Source organism: Bradysia coprophila, unplaced genomic scaffold, assembly GCF_014529535.1.
Source record: "Bradysia coprophila strain Holo2 unplaced genomic scaffold, BU_Bcop_v1 contig_151, whole genome shotgun sequence".
In the NCBI taxonomy this organism is placed as follows: Eukaryota; Metazoa; Arthropoda; class Insecta; order Diptera; family Sciaridae; genus Bradysia; species Bradysia coprophila.
The window spans coordinates 4,416,472-4,441,204 of record NW_023503423.1 but is presented as its reverse complement, the minus strand read 5'-3'; the positions used below and the strand labels follow the sequence as shown (position 1 = coordinate 4,441,204).

Here is a 24,733-nt window from a genome sequence, read left to right as displayed (position 1 = left end):
TTATATTGCCAGTTGCCGAAGTCCTCTATTTATATTTTGTCCAATGAAAGCGAAAGAAGAAAAGTATGCAAAGAATCGATTGTGTTCCAATTCGGCTCTGACTGTAGAAAACCTTGGTTAAAACCTAGAGACCTTGGTTAAAATGAAACGTATCACTAGACGGATTTATTTGAAATAATTACGGAAAAAGACTGCTCACAACGGATTGGTTTCGTTTGTGTATCGCAATAGTAGTCAACTTCAATAAGTCGTCTTTTATAAAAGGGTTTATGCGTGAATGGTAAGGCTGAGTAAGAAACGGAAACTGATTTCGCAGCTCGTTTTGAAATATTGAAAAATACTGAAAATGAACTTCCATTTAAAGCGAATAAAATGTGGGCTACATGGAAATCGAAACTTCGGAATGCATTGGACCGACAACGTCAGTCGCATGTTGTCTTAGTCAAACCAATCAATTCTAATGCAGACAAGGACGATAAAAACTTCATCGAAGCCAAACATTTGAAATTGTATCGAACTATTTGGACGTGGATCGATTTGATGGCATTTGTAGTGGGTCTCAGTGCATTCAGAGAAGCGAAAATCAATGCACGAATGGTATTCACAGCATCCACGATTTGCTTCGCCTTTGTTTGTCTTTTTTACACAATAGTTGTCATTTGGCCCAGTATTCCATTGTTGCTGGAAGTGATCTGTATATACGGTGTATTGATACCGGTATGTATGGTCCTGATCCACTAAGTGAAACATTTTAACGAAAAGTAATCAATGCACCCAAAATATACCCGATTGCAGGCCACGTTGAAGTTCATATTGGTTTTGAGGGACATGAATCAAGTGGTCCCGATGTATAGATTTTTCGAGAACATTCTTATCAGCCATACAAGTGGACGTCGATCGGATGATCTTGTCAAGGAAATGAACGATGCATTCAATACAGTCAAGATTTTTATAGTCGTATCTGTTCTCTGTTTCGCAGTATTTGTACTGTACCCAATACATGCCTACGTTACCGAGGGTCAGCTGGTACCAATTATGCGCATTGAATTCCCTTTTGTAGATCAAACAGTCATAAAAGGTTATCTAATCGGACAGAGCTTTATGTTGCTGTTCGGTTTTCTCGGTGTTCTCGGAAGCGTTGCCTTCGATGTGGCGGTAGTGACCCTTTTAATGGAATTCAAATCGTTGGTAACGCTGTTGGTTCACGATTTGGATGATTATGAAGAATTTTCAAAGGAAGTGGAAACTTACTCGACACAATACAAGGACAGTTTTCTAAAGAACATTTGCAGAAAGTACAACGACATTCACAGGCAATTTATCCGGAGGAGGCTAGTCTTGGGCTGATTTCTGAATTTTAGATATTTTTCAGATACCTGCGATGCCTTCAAAGATTGTTTGGCGCCATTACGTTTCATTCAATTTGCGCATTGTATGTTTCATTGATTTGTTCGGTCTATGCTGCATTAAATGTAAGTATGTGCTGAAGGTCATACGGTATTGTTAAATAAAAACATAGCTAACGCCGACCCGTACGAAACACCTATTCGTATCAAAAGCCTTTACTGTGAAACTCTTCATTTCTTTTACTTCATTCTCTACTGAAGAGCTATTCGCCCTTTAAAATCACTTACATTATCTTTCTTTGCCTTGTTAGCATATACAAATAAATTGCCGGAGGCAATATAGACAGCCCCGTACGAAGTCAACTTTCATAAATTCCTATTTAAACAGCTATATACCGCTATATTTACCTGTAAATAAACATTTCACAGAGGAATATGCTATTATATAGCTCTATATGCCTGTATATAGCTCAATATAGTTGAATATAGATATATATAGATATCCATATATGGAATGCCTGAAACACCCCACACACATAACAAATTATTTCATGTTAACAGAAACACTCTAAGTACCATTTTTCCCAAGATATTTCAATTTTACTAAAATCCAATATGGCCACCGGCAGCCATTTTGTTAGGAGACCTGAAATTTTACCGACGCTTTACATTCGTTAATACCTTTCAAACAAAAAAAAATTCATGAAATTCGGTCAAAATTTACTCGAGATATTGACAAAATACTCCACGTTCACTGTACGGCCGAGTAGCCAGATAAGAGCTCACTCCAAGAGACCTAGCTCACGCTCCGGAGAACATAATTTCAAAAACTTTTTTTTCCCTGATTGGTACGGTCAATACCTATCTAATAAAGCTAAAACAGACGAAAAATGTTGAAATGTGGCCGACCTACAAGCAAAAACTGCTTGCCGCCCTGTGCCTGTTTCACACCAAGGGGTCTAACTCACGAGTCGGTCATCAGATTTCCATAAACTTTTTTTTTGTCGATCGGTATTGTAAATACCTTTTATTTGACGTATCAGTTACAAGTGTAACGTTTGAATGTCCGGATATATCTTCGAAAAACCGTAAAGCACTTATTGGGCCACAGCTCGGGAAGGGTCGATCCAAAATCACTCATCTTCGAACTTAGCCTGTCTTTTGACATTACCAAACGGGAAAAAAAAGAATTTTCAAAATCGGATGCGTTTTACTCAAGTTATCGTGCAGACGGACAGACGGACAGACGGACATTTTTTTTCTCACTGATTTGGCATCTCTAGACAACCACAATAGGTTTCCCCTTACTCAGGGAGTCCAATTCGACGTGTTACGGACGTATGCGTAAACGCATAAGACCCCAGTACTTCGTACGGGTCTAATTAGAAGCATAAATTGAAGGGCAAATGATGGGTATTGTCGATGCCGTAGGTCACTTACGGTAAGTGCGCGCCTCGAAATTTGAATTTTAAGAGAACTTTCTTATATGAAAATGATACGATTCAACGCTGCGTTAGATAGACCTTCGCACGTTACATTTTGAATTTGTAGCGCACTTACAGCGTGAATTCAGTTGAAATTTTAACGAAAGAAATATTTTTTTAAGAATTCCTTTCTCTTATTGCTTCAGAATGGTTGGATATCTGGTTATGGATTTTGTCTCTTTTGCTTTATTCAACTTTACGTCCAATGTATTTTGGGAACATTTGTGGATATTCAAGTGAGTAATTTTGGAATTCACCAAACGAAAAGTTTCCAAATCCACGCCATTAGTCGTATAAATTTATACGTCAGAGAGAGCTTTTTTCTCCTTTGTTACGATCTGTCAGTTTTTCTATTTTGCGATTTAGTATGGAAATGAAAACTAAAATTGAGATATCTTTGCTGTTTTAAGTGGTTTTTCATATTTTTTTTGGACCAAAATGTTTTAAAGTGTGTTTGGAATCGATTGACATTAACAAAATAATAAAATAGAAAAAAATATTTTCACACAATCTTTTAATGCCAATCGATTCCAAACACATTTTAAAACATTTTGGTCCAAAAAAATATGAAAAATCACTCAAAACAGCAAAGATATCTCAATTTTGGTTTTCATTTCCATACTAAATCGAAAAATAGAAAAACTGACAGATCGTAACAAAGTAGAAAAAAGCTCTCTCTGACTTATAAATTTATACGACTAATGGCGTGGATATAATCCGAACAATCAAATGAAACCAAAAAAGCCTTTGTGCATCCGACAACTGAAATACGACCTATTTTGCCATGATTTTTCATTAAGAAATGTCAGTTTTTCCCGAACTATATATCGTGCGGGAAAAAACTTCATTTCTTTACGATTTATAGTGCGGGAAAAGAATTACGTGAATGTTTCTATGACTATACGATTGATTAAATTTAATATGGTGAATGTGAAGTGTGTATGTTTTCAAGTAAATTGATGTGTTTTGTCTATTTCAGTTGTCCGATGCACAAAACGTTGTTCGTACCTCGACAGGAAATGGATTTTTTCAGCACACGTCCTAATTTTCCTTACTCGCTTCGCTCGTAAGGAAAACTTAGGACTGGTGCTGAAAAAATCGTCATTTCCTGTCTTGGTACGAAAAATACTATTATGTCACTCAGCATCATAATATGCAAAAATTGCAAACTTTAGATGCCTCTGTGGCATAAAATGCAATGAAAGTCTAGAACAGGTATGGTCGATCTGCGAATTCGTCTTAAACGCACTCACATTTTATGTCAAAATAATATGAAAATGAGTACGAAAATCAAATTTTTATGTCCTCCGGGCGGACAATAGACCATACCTGTTTTACACTTTCATTGATAAAATGTTGTATGCAACTCGATGCAAAGTACTTTATTAGGCTCACGGTGTGTATAAATGACAAATGGCCTGCGGCCTCTTTTCATAATTACACATCTAGAGCCTAATAAAGTACTTTATACAACCGAGTGATAAATGCTTTTTTATGTGTGACAATACACATCGTGTGCCTAAAAAGTATTTATCACTCAGTTGTATAAAGTACTTCATTAGGTCTAGTTGTGTAATTATGAAAAGAGGCCGCAGGCCATGTGTCATTTATACACATCGTTAGCCTGATAAAGTACTTTGCAGCTAGTTGTATACAACGTTTTTCGCAATAAAGGCACCGGAAAGTCCTACTTTTCGTTACTAAAGTCAGAAGCAGTGAGACTTCAGCATGAATTTGCTTCATCTGATCCAAACATACACGCACGCGCGTGGTACTGATAAAATATCGTATAAAGCAACGCATTTCAAGCATGAGTTGAAATCTTAATGTGGTACTTTCACTTGGCAGTGTGCCACACAACTGTAAAACACTGTAGAAAACTCATTTCATTCAAAATAGTACTCAATTTGGCAGCTGACGACTATGATCACTTTTGCTTGATGTACGTTGTTGTACGAAAACGTAAAACAGCTTTAATTGTTTGTGGTGTTTTTGGGACTAAGGCTAACATGCCCATTTTACTTCTATATGCCCAATGAAGGGAACAATCTGAAGTGAATCATAAGGAGGTTAATCACTAAGGAACTGTTCTCCCACTTCCATCTCGGTGTGTTTGGGACTAAACCTACCTTGCCCGTTTCTCTTCTATGTACTCATTGAAGAGTATAACCTGAGTAAAATGTAAAATGTAAAAGTAAAATGGGCATGTTAGGCTTAGTCCCAAAAACACTATGTTAGGCTTAGTCCCAAAAACACTACGATGTAGTTTTCTTAGCTGCGGGTATTTTCAGTGATTCCAAACGTCCTGTATAAGAACGCAACGTTTGATCTACACGAGCTTTGAATCGATCACGACTTGGAGAATGTCTTGAAAGTTTGTCGTCTGCGTTTTGAATTGGTTGGAATCAGAGTTACATGTGACCGAATGTTTGTTTCAAGTCAAACTTTTTCTTGCGTGTGGAGTCGCGTTTTGTGGATGAAAGTGTGACTGATTGAAAGCGGAGTGAATGGTGAAGACGAATTGCAGTGTGTGATCTTGACGTCATGGCAGTGAGTACGGTGTGATTTATTCTTGTTTTTTTGGAATTTGCTGTTTGTTGTTCGAATGTTTCCTGTCTGTTTTCTTGCTACGCTTCGGGTTTGTTCTTCAAAGTAGCCTTTCGCTTATGTCTGAACTTTCCATCAGTAGATGGCAAATTCTTTAGTGAACTTTCGGATACTTGTTCAAGATCGAAAGTTTTACTGCTGTCTCCGGAAGGATACAACGGAAACGACTGATGAAGACTAGTCCACTCTAGTCTTTGACCGCCGTTGATATCTGAGGTCGAAACAGCCCGTTCTCATTTTGTATCGCTACACGCGACCCATGTTTTCTTCGTTCGACTGTTTTAGAATTTCAGATTTTAGAGTTTTAATTTTTAGAATTTGCATTTTCAGGCATTTCAGGGCTTAGATTTTGCTTTATAGGCATTTCAGCTATTGAGTCTTTAGAATAGGCATTTTTCACAGAGTTGTTACTAGCCTTGCGCTGTGGGTGAGTCCTAATGTTGCATTTAGTCCGTTGCCAAATCGCAACGTTAAAAAACCGGCACTGCCATAACGTATTGATGCTGATATTTCACTGCCTCTGACTGAATTTTTATTGATTAACAATTTTTTATCAAAATTTCCATTAGAACGACAGAATGAGTGACGCGTTTTATTTGACGCCGTGGCATGAGTATCCCATCACAGTGCAAAAAATCTTTTTGTTGCTAATACATGCATCGACGTTCAATGCAGTCAAATTGCGAATCGGACCATTTGCACCACTTGACGTGCAAACTGGATTAACGGTAAGAATACTGCGGTGCAGATACGTTTGCTAAACATTGATATGGAACGGAGGTTATAGCTAAAGAGGAACGTTTTCTTATTGTTTCAGATAACAAAAAGTATCTTTTCGTATTATACTGCGATTAGTAGTCTAACATAAAAAGAAAATGTTTTGAACGACCAAAACCTAAGAGTAATCCACGCCATTAGTCGTATAAATTTATACGTCAGAGGGAGCTTTTTTCTCCTTTGTTACGATCTGTCAGTTTTTCTATTTTGCGATTTAGTGTGGAAATGAAACCTAAAATGAGATATCTTTGCTGTTTTAAGTGGTTTTTCATATTTTTTTGGACCAAAATGTTTTAAAGTGTGTTTGGAATCGATTGACATTAACAAAATAATAAAATAGAAAAAAATATTTTCACACAATTTGTTAATGCCAATCGATTCCAAACACACTTTAAAACATTTTGGTCCAAAAAAATAGGAAAAACCACTTAAAACAGCAAAGATATCTCAATTTTAGTTTTCATTTCCATACTAAATCGCAAAATAGAAAAACTGACAGATCGTAACAAAGGAGAAAAAAGCTCTCTCTGACGTATAAATTTATACGACTAATGGTGTGGATTATACCTAGAGAGAAAATTTGTACGACGAAATGTGGTCCCAACATTAAATCCACGCCATTAGTCGTATAAATTTATAAGTCAGAGGGAGCTTTTTCCTCCTTTGTTAACGATCTGTCAGTTTTTTTATTTTGCGATTTTGTATGGAAATGAAAACTAAAATTGAAATATCTTTGCTGTTTTAAGTGGTTTTTCATATTTTTTTGGACCAAAATGTTTTAAAATGAATCGATTAACATTCACCAAATGATAAAATATAAAAAAACATTTTCACACAATCTGTTAATGCCAATCGATTCCAAACACATTTTAAAACATTTTGGTCCAAAAAAAATATGAAAAACCACTTAAAACAGCAAAGATATTTCAATTTTAGGTTTCATTTCCATACAAAATCGCAAAATAGAAAAAAACAGACAGATCGTAACAAAGGAGAAAAAAGCTCTCTCTGACGTATTTTATACGACTAATGGCGTGGATTCGTACTGATGGTGTGTCATCACATTACTTCTGCACATATTTCTGTATAAATAATAATAGTGAAATGGAGTTTAACAACGCCAGCGCAGCGAGCAAATACAACTATTTGTTATCAAAATTTGGTATCCGTGGCCTGACCCACAGCACTGCTCCTAGCATGAACAGTGATTTGACAAGTGTCGAATTTGAAGGCTTTAGTGATAACTACCGCATACGATTATTTGTATTTTATGTTTTAGAGTCAAACCACATCGAAACTTTTTGTCGTGAAGTGACAGTTTTGTCATTGACATTTTTGACGTTGTCATTATTGACATCTGAAAAGTTCCACTCTCATAACCTCAACTGAAAGCGTGTAGTGTAAGCAAAACTTGTCTTTAAACAATTAATTTTGAATAATATTACAGTTGTACAGTAGCCTTGCTGTAATATTTATGATAATACTGTAATATTATTCAAAATTAATTGTTTTAAGACAAGTTTTGTGTTTAGCTCACGTTTTACATTGAGGTTATGACGAAATTTTTCAGATTTCAAAAATGACAACGTCAAAAAGGTCAATGTCAAAACTGTCACTTCACGACAGAAAATTTCGATGTGGTTTGACTCTTAACTCAGACATCGAAATCATCTATCTATCTATACAAAAGAAACGCAGTGCCTACTGTGATTTCATCAGCCTCTGAATATTTTGTATGTTCATGCTAGTAGCAGGGCTGTGCCTGACCACATTTTGTAAACTTTTTATTTCAAGGGGTGGGACAATAATGACATAATAGGACAGGGCAAAATAGGACACTCCGAGAACGCACTCAAAGAGCAGGCAAAAGAAGAGAATTCAAATAATGGGCCTCCTCAACTAGTCCGAAATTCTCATATAAATTCAGTTTTTTTTGTTGGTATAATTCCACTGCGATACGTATGTTCCATGTTCCATACAAAATAAAATCGGTTCCGTTGACTGTTCTTGGAGTGCGTTGATTAGCCCTTAGCCTCAACCTGGCCTCAACTCATCTTCGGTGAACATTGTTCCTAATTTATGCTAAAGGACTAGCGAATTAGATTCCAGTGCCTCTCTGTAGCTGAAAAACTCTTCTAGCTTGCGAAATAACTATTCCTTAAGAGTTGTAGTTATCGTGGAATGAGGTTTCAAATATAGAGATCTGTAATCCTTCAAAATTGTAATTACTTAACACATTGCAGAATAATGCGCACGCTGGAACTTTAGACACCCTGGAAAGTAGTAAAGGAGTCGAGGGTTACCTCCAAATAAAATTTAAAAAATCTAGTGGAATCACAGATCCTACTAAGACCCATGTTCGAGACTTTTGTATTCAACTAAAACTCAACATTCCAGGGACAACAAAAAAAATGAATTTCCCCCAAACGTGGAAAAATGTTGTGCAACCACACGGAAAAAACGGAAAATGTCAATGTACGTCTGATTCGATCACGATTTACGTGTGAGTCGCAAATACTACATCTCCTACGTAGTATGTACATCGAAGTCGTGAAATGTTACGTCTAAATCGTACAATAAACGACTGAGAACCATTGGTTTTGTACATTGTAGTTGAGTGAGGACAAAACCAATGGTTCACTCAGCCGTTTATTGTACGATGTAAATGTAGAATTTTACGACTTCGATATACATACTACGTAACGAGACGTAGCATTTGCGACCCACACGTAAAACGTGATCGACTCAAACGTACATCGACATTTTGTGTTTTTTCCGTGCATATTTGGATTGTAAACGTTTAATACGTTACGGTATATCCAAATTCTGTCGGATATATTTAATATATTTATTTATTTAATTTATTTAATTCGAATTCATAATAATAAATTGGATTCGTTCAATGCAAATTATTAATGGGATCCGCCGATGCAACAGCAATCGATTTTTATTGTGGAAATGTGATGGAAATTGAGGTAGTGGCATGTGTTGATCAAAATATGTCGGAGTCGATTGTGGTAATTTCGACGAGCCGAAGACGATTTTTCTCGGCGATTTATTTCTATTAAAAACGCCGTCGCGTCGGCCGGATCGGTCATATGAGGCGACTTGGAAAATCATAAAAGTGCGCTTTTAGTAGTTTATTAAATTTGCTATGTTCTCGGCTATCAATAGAGCTTTTTGACGGCTTGGCTTTACTGTAGGCACCTTCTTCTACATTACACAGTAGCATATTTTATTCAATTGCATATGTCGGTAAGTCGTAGCGGTCGGTAAGTACATTTTCACTGTCACAAAAAGTGACGTAAAGTGCACTTTACGGCACGCTAGCATGTAAACTTATTTTACGTGTTACGGCATGTTTCATTTTCATTTACATTGCCTAATCACGTAAAGCATTGTACTTACGAGGTTCCAAGTTGTTATTTGACTTTACTTTAAGTTTTTGAATAAAATAACTTACTTGGCAATGGGGCAATGAAATGATGGAAGTGGTACTTCTTGTGTGAAGTTTACATATTGTTAAGTAATGTACTATTACTCACTTCACCTACCGGAAAATGAGTCATTACTTGTTTGACTCGAGCGTTAAAACTAATTTCCCAGTAGCCTTGTACTTACGTGATCGTTCGGAGCTTTGTATTTTGCTTTGTGTGGTTGCAGTTCGTTCCGAAGGTGACGCCACGCCATACACGAGAAAAAAGTTACCCCAGGGATTGTTTAGAACTTTTTATTACAATTTTGATCAACCTCGAATCTGAACTTAAAATCACTTTTGCCTTGTCTTGCCTTGTCTACAAGATTTACAAGAAGAAAAAAACCAAATGAAAAATCGCACGATTCGAACAGGAATATTGAAAACTACGAAAAGGAAATCGGGGTTCCTGCTAGAAACCCCTCACTGAATGAACGCTACTCATTGACATTGTCCGACTAGCCAACATAAACCTCATCACCCAGTTTCACTTTGCCATCAGACCGTATTCCAAGATGAATACCGAACCACGGATTCGGTGCAATTTCTTCAAATGTACGGAACTTTTTCAATGTCTTGAGTGGCTCCATATTCGGATGCCTTTCTCCGGTAGCCGGATCGATATTAGTCAAAATGCATCGAATGCACGGCTGAATATTCTTGAAAATAGTTTCATTTCCAATTTTCACCCATTTCCAATTATCCTCAGCCCATGCATACGGGCCCGTGACCACAAAATTCGGACGATATTGCAAAGGCGTTACCGGCGATTCGATTCTCGTGTTCAGATCGTCGAATGAAGCTTGATTCATTAGCATGTAACTGGTTTCGTCGTGCAAAGCACCGGTATCCTTTCGTTCAATTGTTCGATCCTTTACGACTGGCTTTGGTTCGGAGCTTGGATAAAACACCAGACGTAAGCCTTCGTTGTCGCCTAGAATGTACTTGGAAAACCATTGTGCAGCCTCGTCGCCACAATCGATGCAATTGGCTTCATCTTTATGCACTTTCACCTTTATTAGTTTGTCTGACGTGTACAGTTGCCGGATGGTGATTTTGATTTCTTCCATTCCTGGGGCTGTGATCGTCATCACGTCTCCAACAATTTTCGGCCTAATCACTACCATTTTCGGATAGGTTCGAGCGGTTACAAACTCTCCACTGGGCCGTACAACCAGAAAAACTCGATCACGAAGTTCACCATAGTGTGGACCCAGTTTTCCGCAATCGATTTCGTCCAAGGCAGTCGGTCCGCATGATTTCACCGGGAAGCAGTAAACGTGCGATATTTCACCCACTTTGCGCCATCTGAACGTAATTCGAAACGGTAAAATGACGACATCGTCACTCACGATGTAAATCTTTAAAATTTCAAAGTTTGTGAACTTACTTTGTCGGTGGCCGATTACTCTGAATGCGTTTGAATAATTTGACAGAACCGTAGGCTATTCCGGCAGCTAAAGCTGTTGATATTCCGATAGTTAATGCAGCTTTCGGTTGAATTTCCAAAAAACCTTAAATGTAACACAGTGAAACATTAGATAGATGCAATGGTTGCACTAAAGAAAACCGGAAAAATTCGACAAATTGAGAACCACTTACGAGACATTATCAAAATAAATTGTATAAAAATTCTTAAATAAATGTTTGTACAACTCTACAGCAATGATATTGATAACTGGTCAAGAGAATCGTACACACTGTCTGTTAATCATAAAGCAGATAAATTCACACATAGAACTTGTGAACAGACCACAGAAAACAGCTATATCGCCTTCTGAAAGCTCTCCGTTAAAAAAAGTCTCTCTTGTGTAGGGTAAGCGTACCAATCTTCGGACAAAAATGAATACTCGACCACCTCAATAGGACAAAAAGAACAATTTCATTCATTCATCAACTTTTTTTATGAATAAGAGAACAATAGGTGTCCGACGATACATTCTTGTCCGAGGATTGGTACGCCTACCCTATACGTATATAACATCTTCTCCCAATAGACGTCAATTATCGACACCGACACAGACTTTGTTTTTCTTAATCAGTCGCTGGATGATAATACTTATGACGACGTAAAATTTAATTGACGACGCGCCTGACTAAGCAACATTGTTGAATGTGAATGGACCCAAGGTTCTGATAGAACAGGTTAAGACACTTTCGAGTTGATCACGAAGGCGGTGTGATCAAAATTTTCCTGTAGCGCCCAACTAGGTTTGGAAAGTTTTATATGACGATTTCAACTTAACAAAAAAAAATGTTTTCAAATTGACTTTTCAAACAATATAAATGTCTGAATTGTCAAGATTTGTGATTCATCCGCCTTCGTAAGTGTCTTAACCTGTTCTTTCAGAACCTTGAATGGACCTGTGTAGATTGTTCATGTGGTTGTATGGTCGGACTAGGTGCGTTATTCTCCTAATGTTCCAGATGGGAATAAAGCTTTCAATTGGAATTTTTATTTTAGCGTCAGCTAAAGGGTATGGTCGTATCGAAAATGTCCATTCATTCAGACCACACAAATGGTATGGTTTAACCACTACCACACGCGTGCGTGTTGTTGAAAAACCGCTGAAGGAAATTCATGCTGAAATTTCACTGCCTCTGCCTGTACAAAAAAATCGTATTTTTGTTGCTAAACTTGATGGTGTCGCCGGTGGTAGCTGTCACGTTTCAAATGATTTGTATAGTACGTCCATACCCTTCTAATTTACGTTCACTGCACTACGGAATTAATATGAACAAATCACGTCACTATTACGAATTGGTTAGTCGGCTTACCCTAAGGACTTATTCCTGTGCATACATCTAGTGCGTTCGTAACAGGTCCTATTTCAGGGAATCAAAAGCCTGAAAATTCCTGAATTCTTAATTCTAATAAAAAGCATCCGAATGTAATCGATTAAGCTCAAAATCAAAATCCTCTCTGTAATCAAGTGAGAGTGTTTTAATTTATGCTTTCAGAATCTTTGTCTAATTCACTTTCTACTCCTTCAATTTTTCGACTTCGACAAGCCAAAAGTTGCAGATTTATCGTAGTGTGGACAAATGCACCGTCGCTGAAATTGTTTGATATTGTCGGATCGATTTCCAGTCCTTTACATTTTTCGATTATTGCTTTTCCAGTTGCTTTGTTGGATAGTACACTTCCACATTTCAAAATTGGCGCTAAATTTAGAAATGGCTCAGTGCACTGACGGTCTGTCATTGAAACGTCAACAATGTCAACGAAATTATAACCAAAACAAAAGCACGCGTGTGAGAAAAGCACCGAAAATATTTTGTTCCGAATTATTCCAAAATAAATAACTGAAAGATGGGAAAGCCACAAAGACGTAAGAAGATGCACTTCGGTGATACACATCTACAAAGACGATGGAGAACACGGAGCCGTAAGCGCGATTTAGATTTGGTAAGTAATTCAAACCGTTGTCGGGTCGACAAATCTTTTGCGACTCTATTTTATTTGTCAACATTATCGCCCGAGTACCACCAGGGCGAAAGGACAGTGCCTCATCTGGATCCAGATTTAATTCGAAACATTTCGATTTATTGCAGATCGACGAAGATTTAAAAACGAAAAGTGAAGAGTTGATTAACCAGAATGTCGACTTGGATAAACCCGGATTCGCACAGTTCTATTGCATTCACTGTGCCAAGTATTTCGTCGATGATCATTCGATTCAAGCGCATTACCGGACGAAAGTCCATAAGCGTCGTATGAAAGCGTTAGAGCTGGAACCGTACACAATTGAGGAATCGGAACGTGCTGCTGGCCATGGCACATATGCGAAGCCAATAAAACGTAAAATCGAAACTCAGCCGAGCAAGGAAGAATTTGCCAGCGGTAAAAGGATGAAATTAGAAGTAGTGCCCGAGAAAGATGAAGCGAAAATGGAAAATTAATTGGAAGAAATTAAATGCTTGATTTTTGTAAAAAAAAAGTTATTGTTTTTGGTGTTATTCGGCTGATTTCCGTGTCAGAGTAATTTAATACTAGCCATTAGTGGTGATTGCCATGAACTGAGAGAGGAGTACCTACCAAAACAGATTTCTAACATTGACTTTCGTTCCTGAGTAGCAACGTCGGCTAGGGTTTAAGTTTGATAGTGAAAAGTAATATGGGACTAGTTCACAGACTCTGTGAAACTCTGTGAAAAGCATTGATCACAGTGCAAAAGGGGAAAAACAAATTACACAAAGACTACACGCTTGCCCTGTCGCAAGGGATATTCTCAAAAACACATTGCTAATTTCCACCTTTTCCCTAAACGGACACCATTTTGTAATGTTAATGCTTCTATATGATCATCATATAGATCCATTACCAATGTCGCGGGCATGCGAGCGATTATATGTAATAGTATAGTATGTATCGTCAAACAATGCATATGAAGACTAATTATTGTGTTATACTGCATAAACATTGTGTGACAGGTTGTATACTATTATGTATATGCAAAGATTAAGTAGAACTAAGGAGTTCTACGGCTGGGAGTATGTTAGTGCTTGCATTGAATAAGTCTATGCAAGCATTGGCATATTACGGACATATGAAATCGTATACGCAGCAACGGAATACTCGATTATATAGTGCACTCAATGATGCGCAGGTATAGTGCGCATGTATCACAATGCTATGCAAATAATATGCAATATGCTATTGATGCGCAAGTATATAGCAGTGATATACAACTAATATGCAGCGTGCTGTATGATATTTGTTTTATTGCTGTGTATCATAGTAATTAAGAATGGACATAATTGTTATAGAATGATTCATCTTGATGCACATGCAGGATGCGCATGTCAATCATTCTAGAAGTTAATGACTTACGTAGGATTAAGATGAACCATTAAAGGTAATGTACTAATGAATCAACTACGTGGGTTGATTCATTAACATCTCTTTATTTACATTAAGTTCTTTGTTATATTTTAGTATAAATACTGTAAAGTTTGATTGAATAAAGACAGTTATTAACATCAACTCAACGAGCTTGTTTCTATTACATTTCTCCGAGCTCAGGAGAATTACTTCTACTCTAAGACTGTACCAATGTGTAAGAATGCGGTTTTAGCAGAAGGCTGAACATAATGGTGACCCCGACGTGATGTCTTTTTGTAAAAGATATCATCATTGAACAACGGTCTTAGGGCAGTAGTAGTGTAGTGAATGTCGTGTTAACTTGTCAAAACATTGGTCGTGCATTATGGACATTAAGTGAAGCAGCCCTGAAGGATTTCTTTAAGCGTTTGGACTTGGTTGGCAACCTTAAAACCTCACCTCTAAGGCAGTTATAAGGAACCAGTGAGAGGAGCAGAGGAAAATATTCGGAATTGGTTGGCAGCGGAAAGTCACAGCTCTAAGGCAGTTGCAAAGGGCAACCGAAAAGAGCAACATCCAAGTATTTGGACTTGGTTAAATACAAAAATAGCAGCTCTAAGGCAGTTACACAGGGTAACCGAAGGGAGCAAAATCCAATCCAGACTTCATTAAAAAAGTCACAACTCTAAGGCAGTTACACAGAGTAACCGAAAGGAGCAAAATCCAAGTATTTGGACTTGGTAAAATTAAAAATCGCAGCTTTAAGGCAGTTACACAAAGTAACTGAAAACAGCAAAATCCAAATCTGGACTTCATTAACAAAAAACAAAAAAAGTGCAGTGGATACAAAAGTCCATTAGGCGACTTTCATTAAAACAATTCAGAAGGAATTGTTCCAGGCTATATAATAGGCCAAATGGTGTTAAGTGTAACACAAAAAGAAGTCCATTAGGCGATTTTCATTAAAACAGTTCAGAAGGAATTGTTCCAGGCTATATAACAGGCCAAATGGTGTTAAGTGTAACACAAAAATAAGTCCATTAGGCGACTTTATGCGCGGATATCCCAAATACTAATTTAGTATTTATATTAAAAAAAATTGCAGAGTTGGCAGAACACAAGCAACTCTATAGAAATTCTACGACTGCAGATCGGGAATTTCCGAAGTATGAGCCTGAAAATAACCGTGATTTTGGAAGGCAATTGATTGGCAAAGCAACCAAAAAAGTGTGTAGGATATCCACCCAAAAGTATCATAGCAAAGAAATTGGTGAGATTTTTGGATAGCAGACACGATATCTCAAAAAAAAAAAATGGTTAAAACGCAGTCCAAAGGAAGAGCTGTTCGTGAATGGAAGCCGTGGAAGGTGGAAGTTGCAGCTGTACAAAGGATTAAACGTTGAGCTGGACACTCAGTTGTGAAAAGTGGAGCAGACAACGTGTTTGATAACCAGAAAATACATAAACTGAAGTAGTCCGATAGGTGACTACTAAAAGAAAGACTGGCGATGCATTGGAGCGTATCGAATGTGGATTCGCAGTTCTTCAAATAATGATAAACCTACGTAGTGCGCAAGTTTTTCAAACTAAACAAAACATAAGGCCATCAATGGTTAAAAATGGCAGAGATCCAGGCGATACCGAAACAGCAAATGAGGATCGGTAGTCATAATGGACAATAGTGCAAACTTATATAAGTATAAAAATAAACTTAAAATTTAAAGTTGTTTGTGCATTGAAACCTAAACGAGGTGGAGCTGACGGCTTAATACATAAAAATAAAAACTTAAACTATTTGTGCAATGAAACCTAAACGAGGTGGAGCTGACGGCTTAATACATAAAAATAAAAACTTAAACTATTTGTGCAATGAAACCTAAAGGAAGTGGAGCTGACTACTTAACACATAAAAATAAAAATGAAAACTCAAAGTTGTTTGTGCATTGAAACCTAAAGGGGGTGGAGCTGACAGCTTAATGAATTTAAAAGTTGTTTGTGCATTGAAACCTAAAGGGGGTGGAGCTGACAGCTTAGTGAAAAAATAAATTCAATAACATTGAGAGTTGCGAAAGGAGATTTTTGATCTTCACGGAACTTAGAAAATGTGAAAAGTGCAATTTAATAAACAAAATGACTTAAGTAGAAATTGATCTTGCAATGAAATCCATAAAAAAGGAGGGAGCAGTCAATTAATAAAACAATTTGTGAAAGTGCATTTGGGCACTAAATTATATCAAAAAGTGATAGAAAATTTGTTGTAGTAACAGTGTCATGGGAACCGAGCCTTTTGAGTGATAACATGCTTCTCAGCAGATTGAAACCGAGCAGCAGTTTGGACGCAAATTGTTGAACGGGAAATAGGTAATTTGGACGCAAATTACTTATCCTTAATCTGCACTATGAGTTGCATTGAATTCGAGAGATTCGATGAAAATGAGAATGTTACTTGCAATAAATATAATACTGGATTCATGAGGAATCAAGTACAAGGACGCATTGAATCAATATAAAAAAGAGGGTCTTCGGAACAAGATTGGTAACAATTATAATTGATAAAGTTATTACGCATATGTGATGTGTGAGACGAGACCAGTGAGATATTGAAAGAATTCAGAAATATTAATAATCTGTGATGGAATAAATAGAAAAGTAAAACTATTGTTGATAAGTAGCAATTAAGATTGCCTTACTAAAAACACACGTAAAGCATCATCAGTGCATCGTAATGAGTGAAAATTTCATCAGAAAGTGAATAATATAATCGAAAAACAAAAGTAAAATAATGAATTCAGCAAAGAAAATAAATGAAATGAGGTAATGGGACCGTACATAGAGTGGCGCCAGTTTGAGTTGGAGATCAAAATTGTGGCGCGGTAACGAAGGTTCACCCTAAGCAGGAGTTTGGAACGTTCATCCAACAGAATCATCATCATACCAAATACATCATTTGAAAAACGGTAAACCGCACAATGGTGCGGAAATTTGTAAGTTGTTTTGTTATTTAAAATATTTTAATAATTAATCAAAACGCTGAGACTTACGATTGATGAGGCAAATGAATTTAATAGAAAACAAAAATTCGGCAATTGTATGTTCATATTCAATGATCACACATATTTTAAAAGAATTGATTAAAACTTAGAAATTTGTAAAGTTTTAATTTCCGGGAGACACTTACAGTTATCGATCAACCATAACTGAAAGGTATTTGTTGTTTGTGGAGCTTTCTTTCGTGAAAATAAACAAATATTGCAGACGAGGTTCAGAATTGACTAATTAATCAATTGTGTTATTAATTCGTTAGAATAATGGTCGTCAAAAGACATATTTTAATTTTTTTTTGTGAAACATATTCTAATTTGAATGATTATTGTCAAGTATTTTAGTGACGTGAGTTGCGAAATTGAAGGGACCTCAACTGATTCCACATGAGTATAATGTCGAGTTATTGATTTTGATTTTTAAAATTCATTGAGTATTATGTTCGTTTTTATGAAATCGGATAATTTATTTGAGATTGAAAAAATATTTCTTTTGTTGAAAAAGAAGGTTTTGAATCATAAACTAGAGTAATGATACATGATCTTTAATAATATTTTGTGCTATTCAAATAGAGGGTTCAATAATCATTTTTTGATAAAGGGATCAAATAAATTTTTAAAAGTTATGTTTAATTTTATGTTTTCTGTTTTTCGGATGATGGTTTCGGATTAAGTTTAAAGTAAATAGTGAAATGAAATCGATATTGAGATAATGATAATCGGTATTGTGTTTGAAATACAGTGTTGGATCAGGTGGGGAAAGTATAAAAGTATTAACGCCGTAAGTGCAGTCGAAATTCAAAATGGAAAGTGCATAATACTTTTTAACGCAGTGTCATTTTAATACAAGGAAGCGTTGGAATGTAGTTTTCCGTTTACTTGGTTATTAAATCGTTCACTTGAAATTCAAATTTTAGGCAAAATTTCAGCAGGAATTATTATCAGGCGTTTGTTAGATTCAGAATTTTGATGGAAATCTTTCAAATGTAATAATACCTTCTGTTAGTAATTAGATGATAATATAGCACCCGTCATTGGTATTACTTCAGCAAATGTAGAAGGTATGTGAATTAAAATCAAGTTAAAAAGAAAATATAAATAAGATAGTCAATTCTTGAATCTGTTTGTGCAATAAGCGGTTCAACCAGTTATTTGAATTAAAAATTTGTATTCAGATAAGTTGTCCGCACAGTAATATTATAGTAACATTGTAAAAAAAAAAAAAAAAAAAAAAAAAAAAGAATATGAACATAACGAAAAGCCAGGGTAGCCTAAATAATTTTGATATTAAAAAGGACAATTGGTTCTTAAAATAAAGATGATAAAAAATACTAGAAAATCATGACTAACAAAAAAGAACAATTGGTTCTTAATTCTGCGTAAAACATAAAACAGTTGAAAAATTAAATCTTGAATATATAATTTTGTCCGGGAGTATACCTTGCCTATAGCAAGTTTAAAGACAGAGCATATACCTATAGCACTTTTGAAATAATTAAATAAATTAAATGAAATAACGCAGAATAGAGTTTGTTGACAATTATTAAATCCTAAACTAGGAGGTGAAAACGTAGTGACAATAGAGAACGGTTTTGAAGTTTCTATGTAACAAATGAATGACCATAAGGGATCATATTCAAAATATTGATTGAAAAATAAAATGTTAAAATGTTAAAATATTTCATAACGTACAGGAATTAGAATATTACATACAGACAAAAGTAGAATTAAAAGTATTTTATTTGCATTATTGAAATGTTAAAAAGAAAAAGAATTTGACGCCAAAGATTAAAGATAAAATATATTATTAGATATTTTATGGGATGTGTTGCTGGTATCACAAGAGTTCAACTTGTAGATGTTGTTTTGCTTGTTCAGATCCAGTGAAACGTTTGTTCGGATAATTTTATGTGACCGAATGAATGGAATAAATAAATTATTAGATAAAGTAATTTGTTTTCATTTAAATATAAACGTATATGAAATTACAAACGGAATTATTGAACTTTTAGTAAGTAAAAGCCATGTTTATATAATTGTAAAATTTATGGAATTATTAGAAATTATATACAGCAAAAAACATTGTGAAATTAGCCATAGCAAAGAACAAAAAATTACACAATAATCTATTTCTTGGGAAAATAAAATACTGGACTTTAAAAAATTAAAGTGATCAGTTAGATTAATAATTTGAATGATTGCAAAGAATAATTGATTTAATGTCAAAGATAATGAATAATTATTATCTAAATTTATAAACCAGTTGATAAGAATTGTGAGTGTTTAAAGAAAATACGTTGATGAATATTGAGTCATTTACGTAATGATAATGTAATTTAGACATTATTGAAGATTATTGTGATATTTGAGAATATAATTTTGTGAAAAATAATTTAGTGTAAAGCGAACTAAACGATTCAAAGGGACTTAATTGATTTGGCATTAAATGATCCTTTGAGATCTAATTTGATAATGTGACATATTTATTTTAAATAATTAAACTAAAATTATTAAACTTACTTCGAAATTTAGAAAGCGTTTCACATTGAATCATTTAGGACGCAAAGTAAAAGATCAGTTTTAAAATTATTATATTTAAATATAACAATCTTTAATTGTATGAATTTGATTGATTGTAACATGAATTTAAACATTTTTTGTATTGAACTTCCATTCAATGTATGTTGAAGCTTATATATTTTTTTTGTATTGAACTTAATAGTTCAATGTCCGGGAGTATGTTAATGCTTCTATATGATCATCATATAGATCCATTACCAATGTCGCGGGCATGCGAGCGATTATATGTAATAGTATAGTATGTATCGTCAAACAATGCATATGAAGACTAATTATTGTGTTATACTGCATAAACATTGTGTGACAGGTTGTATACTATTATGTATATGCAAAGATTAATTAGAACTAAGGAGTTCTACGGCTGGGAGTATGTTAGTGCTTGCATTGAATAAGTCTATGCAAGCATTGGCATATTACGGACATATGAAATCGTATACGCAGCAACGGAATACTCGATTATATAGTGCACTCAATGATGCGCAGGTATAGTGCGCATGTATCACAATGCTATGCAAATAATATGCAATATGCTATTGATGCGCAAGTATATAGCAGTGATATACAACTAATATGCAGCGTGCTGTATGATATTTGTTTTATTGCTGTGTATCATAGTAATTAAGAATGGACATAATTGTTATAGAATGATTCATCTTGATGCACATGCAGGATGCGCATGTCAATCATTCTAGAAGTTAATGACTTACGTAGGATTAAGATGAACCATTAAAGGTAATGTACTAATGAATCAACTACGTGGGTTGATTCATTAACATCTCTTTATTTACATTAAGTTCTTTGTTATATTTTAGTATAAATACTGTAAAGTTTGATTGAATAAAGACAGTTATTAACATCAACTCAACGAGCTTGTTTCTATTACATTTCTCCGAGCTCAGGAGAATTACTTCTACTCTAAGACTGTACCAATGTGTAAGAATGCGGTTTTAGCAGAAGGCTGAACATGTAACAACCAGGTCTTTAAACATTGTTATTGCAAAATGCTGCTGATAACAGTCGAATGTTGTTGTAACTCATACAACACTGCATTTTCGGAAATTTTAGGTGTGAGAAGCCTGGATTATCTTTCTAGGCACAAACAAAATTCCACTGGAAAATTAGACCGATTTCGGTAGGCTACTTCTGAAAATAATCACTCCGACATTTTCTTTGGGATGTGACACATTAGATTAAATCTTTAGGTTGTATGTACCCCTAATTTGTAAAATTTAGGATCGTTCCACGGATTACTTGCTGCAGAAAGTCTCAATTGCAATTCGAATAGGCTCAGCATGCATTGTTGTGACGACCAATGAAAGTAGATAAGTAGGTATGGCCAGTCCATACAAGTCGGAGCACATACGGATTTGCATGGCGCCACCTCAAACAAACTCATTTCTAGTGGAAATTTGCACTAGAAATGAGTTCGTTTGAGGTGGCGCCATGCAAATCCGTATGTGCTCCGGCTAGAACAAATTTGAACGTTTGGCCATACCTATAAATTTACTTTCATTGGTGACGACGGGAAAAACAGAGTGAATTTGTTGTAATAGTTAATTGTTGTTGAAAAGATCGTTTATCTACTAAGTTGAAAATACTCATAATTATCGTGCGCAAATCGATGTAATCACAGCACTGCTTCTAACATGAACATAGAAAATATTCGGAGACTGGCTGATGTAATCACAGTACGGACTATGTTTCTTTTTCACAGTCAGATAACTCGTTTTCGTTACCTGAGTTAAAATGTTCAATGCAAACAATCCTAAGCGGTGGCTCTTATCACAAAAGCATCCAAAGTTTACACTTCTCGTCAATTCAGTGTTCATGCTAGAAGATGTGCTCATGCTAGGAGAAGTGCTTTAATGTAATACATAAGAGTTCGTGCAGAAATTCTGTTTCGTTCACTGGCGTGACGTTGTCGCTCACTTAATCCTGTCAAAATTAACTTAGTGGTTAACGGCCGATTTTGATCGTGAGGCATTTTACCCCAATTTTAGGCCAAACAAACACTCACGGCACAAACGTTTCTCAGATGATTTTCAAAAACTTTTCTGTTCTGGATAGCCTACAACATTCCCAAGATTTTAAACCCATTTGAGCAAAAATTAAATAACTTTCCTGATGAATTTACGAATTTTCAAGTTCAAGATCCAGTCAGTTTTTCATAGTCGGCGAACTTTGACGATTCACGAAAAAGACTCGAAAAACACTCGCTTCGCTCGTAAGGAAAACTTAGGACTAGTGCTGAAAAAATCGTCATTTCCTGTCTTGGTACGAAAAATACTATTCCGTCAAACTTCCGTCAAAATAACTAATAATAACTAATAAATGACTGATAAGGCCAGAAAAAATCTCAAAAAAGTTTTTTGGTAGAGGTCGAAATAGGTGGGAGGCCGAAAACTCGAAATTTTAACTTCTGTGATTTGTCGCAAGCTGTAAATGAAATTTCTAAAATTTTTAAAATCGATTTTTGACATATAGATCACTAAAATGACCGCTGGCGTGACGATCGACGGTTCGGTTTTGTGTGGAAACTAATGGCAACCAACTTTGCTTCTAAGGGAATTCCCCGTATTTAGTTCATTTACATTCATTTCAAAGAATTGGACGCACTCACTTATTCATTACTATGTGAAATTGTGAAGTTGGTTTCAATTAGTTTGCACACTTTTCCCCACCATTTCCTCACATTTCCGTCATCAGTTTCACCAAACGAAGAGATCTATAGGGACGATAACAAATTTGTGTGGACTACGCCAGTCTCGATCCTTTATCCATCGCACACCCCTATTGCGCACGATTGACAGAATCCTACTACGATCATGTGAACTAGGATTTTGTGTTAGTTACGGGTAGAGAAGGGAAACCGGTAAATCCATTACCGGTAAAACCGGTCTTATCGAGATCTAGTTTTACTAGTTCGAATACCGGTTTTACTAGAAATTAATGCAACTTTCTTAAAAAAATATCAATTAACTGGGTAGACAGATGAAAGCGAATAATTTGCCTTTCAAATTTTCTAGAAGTACCTGCATTACATTATTTCAGCCCTTTGCTCCTTTAAAATTAAGACACACACAGGATGTCTAAGAATTTGCGTTCTGATCATATAGATTTCAACCTAAAATACTTCGTCTTATAAATTCTAGACTAAAAGGGAAATTCTATCAGTCCTTCACAATAATTGAAAAAGCATTTTAGAACAAATGTAGACGAATTAAAAACAGAACATAAAAATCTTGTTCTTCAATGGCAAACATAAAAAATAATGTATGGAGAAATTCGATGAAATACCGGTAATACCGGTATTACAGGGTCCGGTATTACCGTAAACCGTTATTGCCAAAAGCCTTCCGGTTTCCTTTCCCTAGTACGGGCTGATGTAGACTTGAATGAAAATTTTGAATTTTTTCACTAGATAAAATCTTATTGCTGACACGTTAGTGAATCGAGTTTTGCGCACACGATGTGTGACCGAACTCGCTTCGCTCGTATCGGAAAACTCAGATCTGGTGCGCCAAACCCCCCATTTACTAACTAAGCAAAATTGTTTTTTTTATTGTGAACAGTGTTTTTTCGCTTATGATTTTTATAAAATGAATAGAAATTCAAAGATTTGTTTTTTTTAAATTTTTTTTTTATATTTTCATTTGGAAATATATAAATTATATTATATTTATATATAAAAACTGCATATTAATTTTAGTTTTTTTTGTTGTTTTTTGTTGTTTTTCTTTTTCATTTATAATTTAGTAAATGTAAATAATTCTTAGCAATCAGACATGCCATTTTTAATTTTTAATTATTTTTCTTTTTTAACTTTTACTCCCTTCAGAATGGATTTGCGAGTAAGTTGTCTAGTTTGTTTTCTTTTTCCTTTGTCATCCCATCATTTTTCGATTTAAATTAAATTTGATTACAAAAAAAACAAAAATATTTTTTTTTATCAAAATGTGTACCAAAAACGTTTACGATGCTATTTTGTGTTTGAGTTTTGTTTTTATTTTCATTTATTTTCATTATTTTCTAATATTTTTTTTTATTGTTCATTATTCTGTGTCTTTTACTTTCTTTTATCAAGTCACACTACTATTACATGTTTGTGTCGTTAGAATAGAATGATGATGGCTGAGGCTTTCAATTATAAATTGTATAATTGGATGTAAAAGTAAATGACTCTGTACAGTTTATGCCTCTAATAAAATGAGCTTTTTGTTGTCATAGTGAGTAAGAAATTACATTTTCAAACAGTTCCAATTTTCTTTCACTACCCATGACCTTACGACGGTCAACCGTTCACCACATTTATGCGCCGCATAATAATACTAAAATGAAAAACTTTAAAAATTGTGTATTGCGTCGATACAGAGACTGTACTAACTACACTTTCATCCAACGTTGAAAGTACACCGTGACAATTTTCGATCCACTTCCCATAAAGTCTCGAATATCAATATTACTCGTACCCTAATGGAAATTTTGGGATTCTCATTTTTGAGTGTGTAAATTTGATAATGTGAAAACCCATTCACGCGCTGCTGTTCATAAAACAAAGAGAACTTTTTAAAGTATTTTTCGGATTGATGAATTCTTTC

At 35.2% G+C, this 24,733-nt stretch overlaps 3 protein-coding genes across 3 annotated transcripts; 2 read left to right on the top strand and 1 right to left on the bottom strand.

Moving 5' to 3' along the window:
- Positions 1 to 223: 223 nt before the first annotated feature.
- On the top strand, positions 224 to 6,248 carry LOC119074711. The gene is made up of 6 exons (XM_037180999.1): positions 224 to 286; positions 364 to 717; positions 796 to 1,313; positions 1,373 to 1,472; positions 2,977 to 3,066; positions 6,007 to 6,248. The coding sequence occupies exons 1-6, from the start codon at positions 278 to 280 to the stop codon at positions 6,196 to 6,198; spliced, it is 1,263 nt and encodes a 420-aa protein (XP_037036894.1). The 5' UTR covers positions 224 to 277; the 3' UTR covers positions 6,199 to 6,248.
- A 3,687-nt stretch (positions 6,249 to 9,935) lies between these two features.
- Positions 9,936 to 11,444, bottom strand: LOC119074652 (mitochondrial amidoxime-reducing component 1-like). Its single transcript, XM_037180930.1, has 3 exons — positions 11,292 to 11,444; positions 11,080 to 11,203; positions 9,936 to 10,997 (listed from the first exon to the last, which is right to left on the bottom strand). The coding sequence occupies exons 1-3, from the start codon at positions 11,296 to 11,298 to the stop codon at positions 10,148 to 10,150; spliced, it is 981 nt and encodes a 326-aa protein (XP_037036825.1). The 5' UTR covers positions 11,299 to 11,444; the 3' UTR covers positions 9,936 to 10,147.
- Positions 11,445 to 12,904: 1,460 nt separating this feature from the next.
- Positions 12,905 to 13,630, top strand: LOC119074698 (zinc finger protein 593 homolog). Its single transcript, XM_037180984.1, has 2 exons — positions 12,905 to 13,098; positions 13,245 to 13,630. Exons 1-2 carry the CDS (start codon positions 13,003 to 13,005, stop codon positions 13,590 to 13,592), a joined length of 444 nt encoding a protein of 147 aa, XP_037036879.1. The 5' UTR covers positions 12,905 to 13,002; the 3' UTR covers positions 13,593 to 13,630.
- Positions 13,631 to 24,733: the final 11,103 nt, after the last annotated feature.

Bases quoted from the DNA above. Each gene is read 5' to 3' on its own strand.
- LOC119074698 (XM_037180984.1), top strand. From the start codon at position 13,003: ATGGGAAAGCCACAAAGACGTAAGAAGATGCACTTCGGTGATACACAT. The intron at 13,099-13,244 runs GTAAGTAATTCA...GATTTATTGCAG, and splicing joins GTAAGCGCGATTTAGATTTG to ATCGACGAAGATTTAAAAAC.
- LOC119074652 (XM_037180930.1), bottom strand. The intron at 10,998-11,079 runs GTAAGTTCACAA...AATTACGTTCAG, and splicing joins AGTAATCGGCCACCGACAAA to ATGGCGCAAAGTGGGTGAAA.
- LOC119074711 (XM_037180999.1), top strand. The intron at 718-795 runs GTATGTATGGTC...ACCCGATTGCAG, and splicing joins TATACGGTGTATTGATACCG to GCCACGTTGAAGTTCATATT. The intron at 3,067-6,006 runs GTGAGTAATTTT...AATTTCCATTAG, and splicing joins GAACATTTGTGGATATTCAA to AACGACAGAATGAGTGACGC.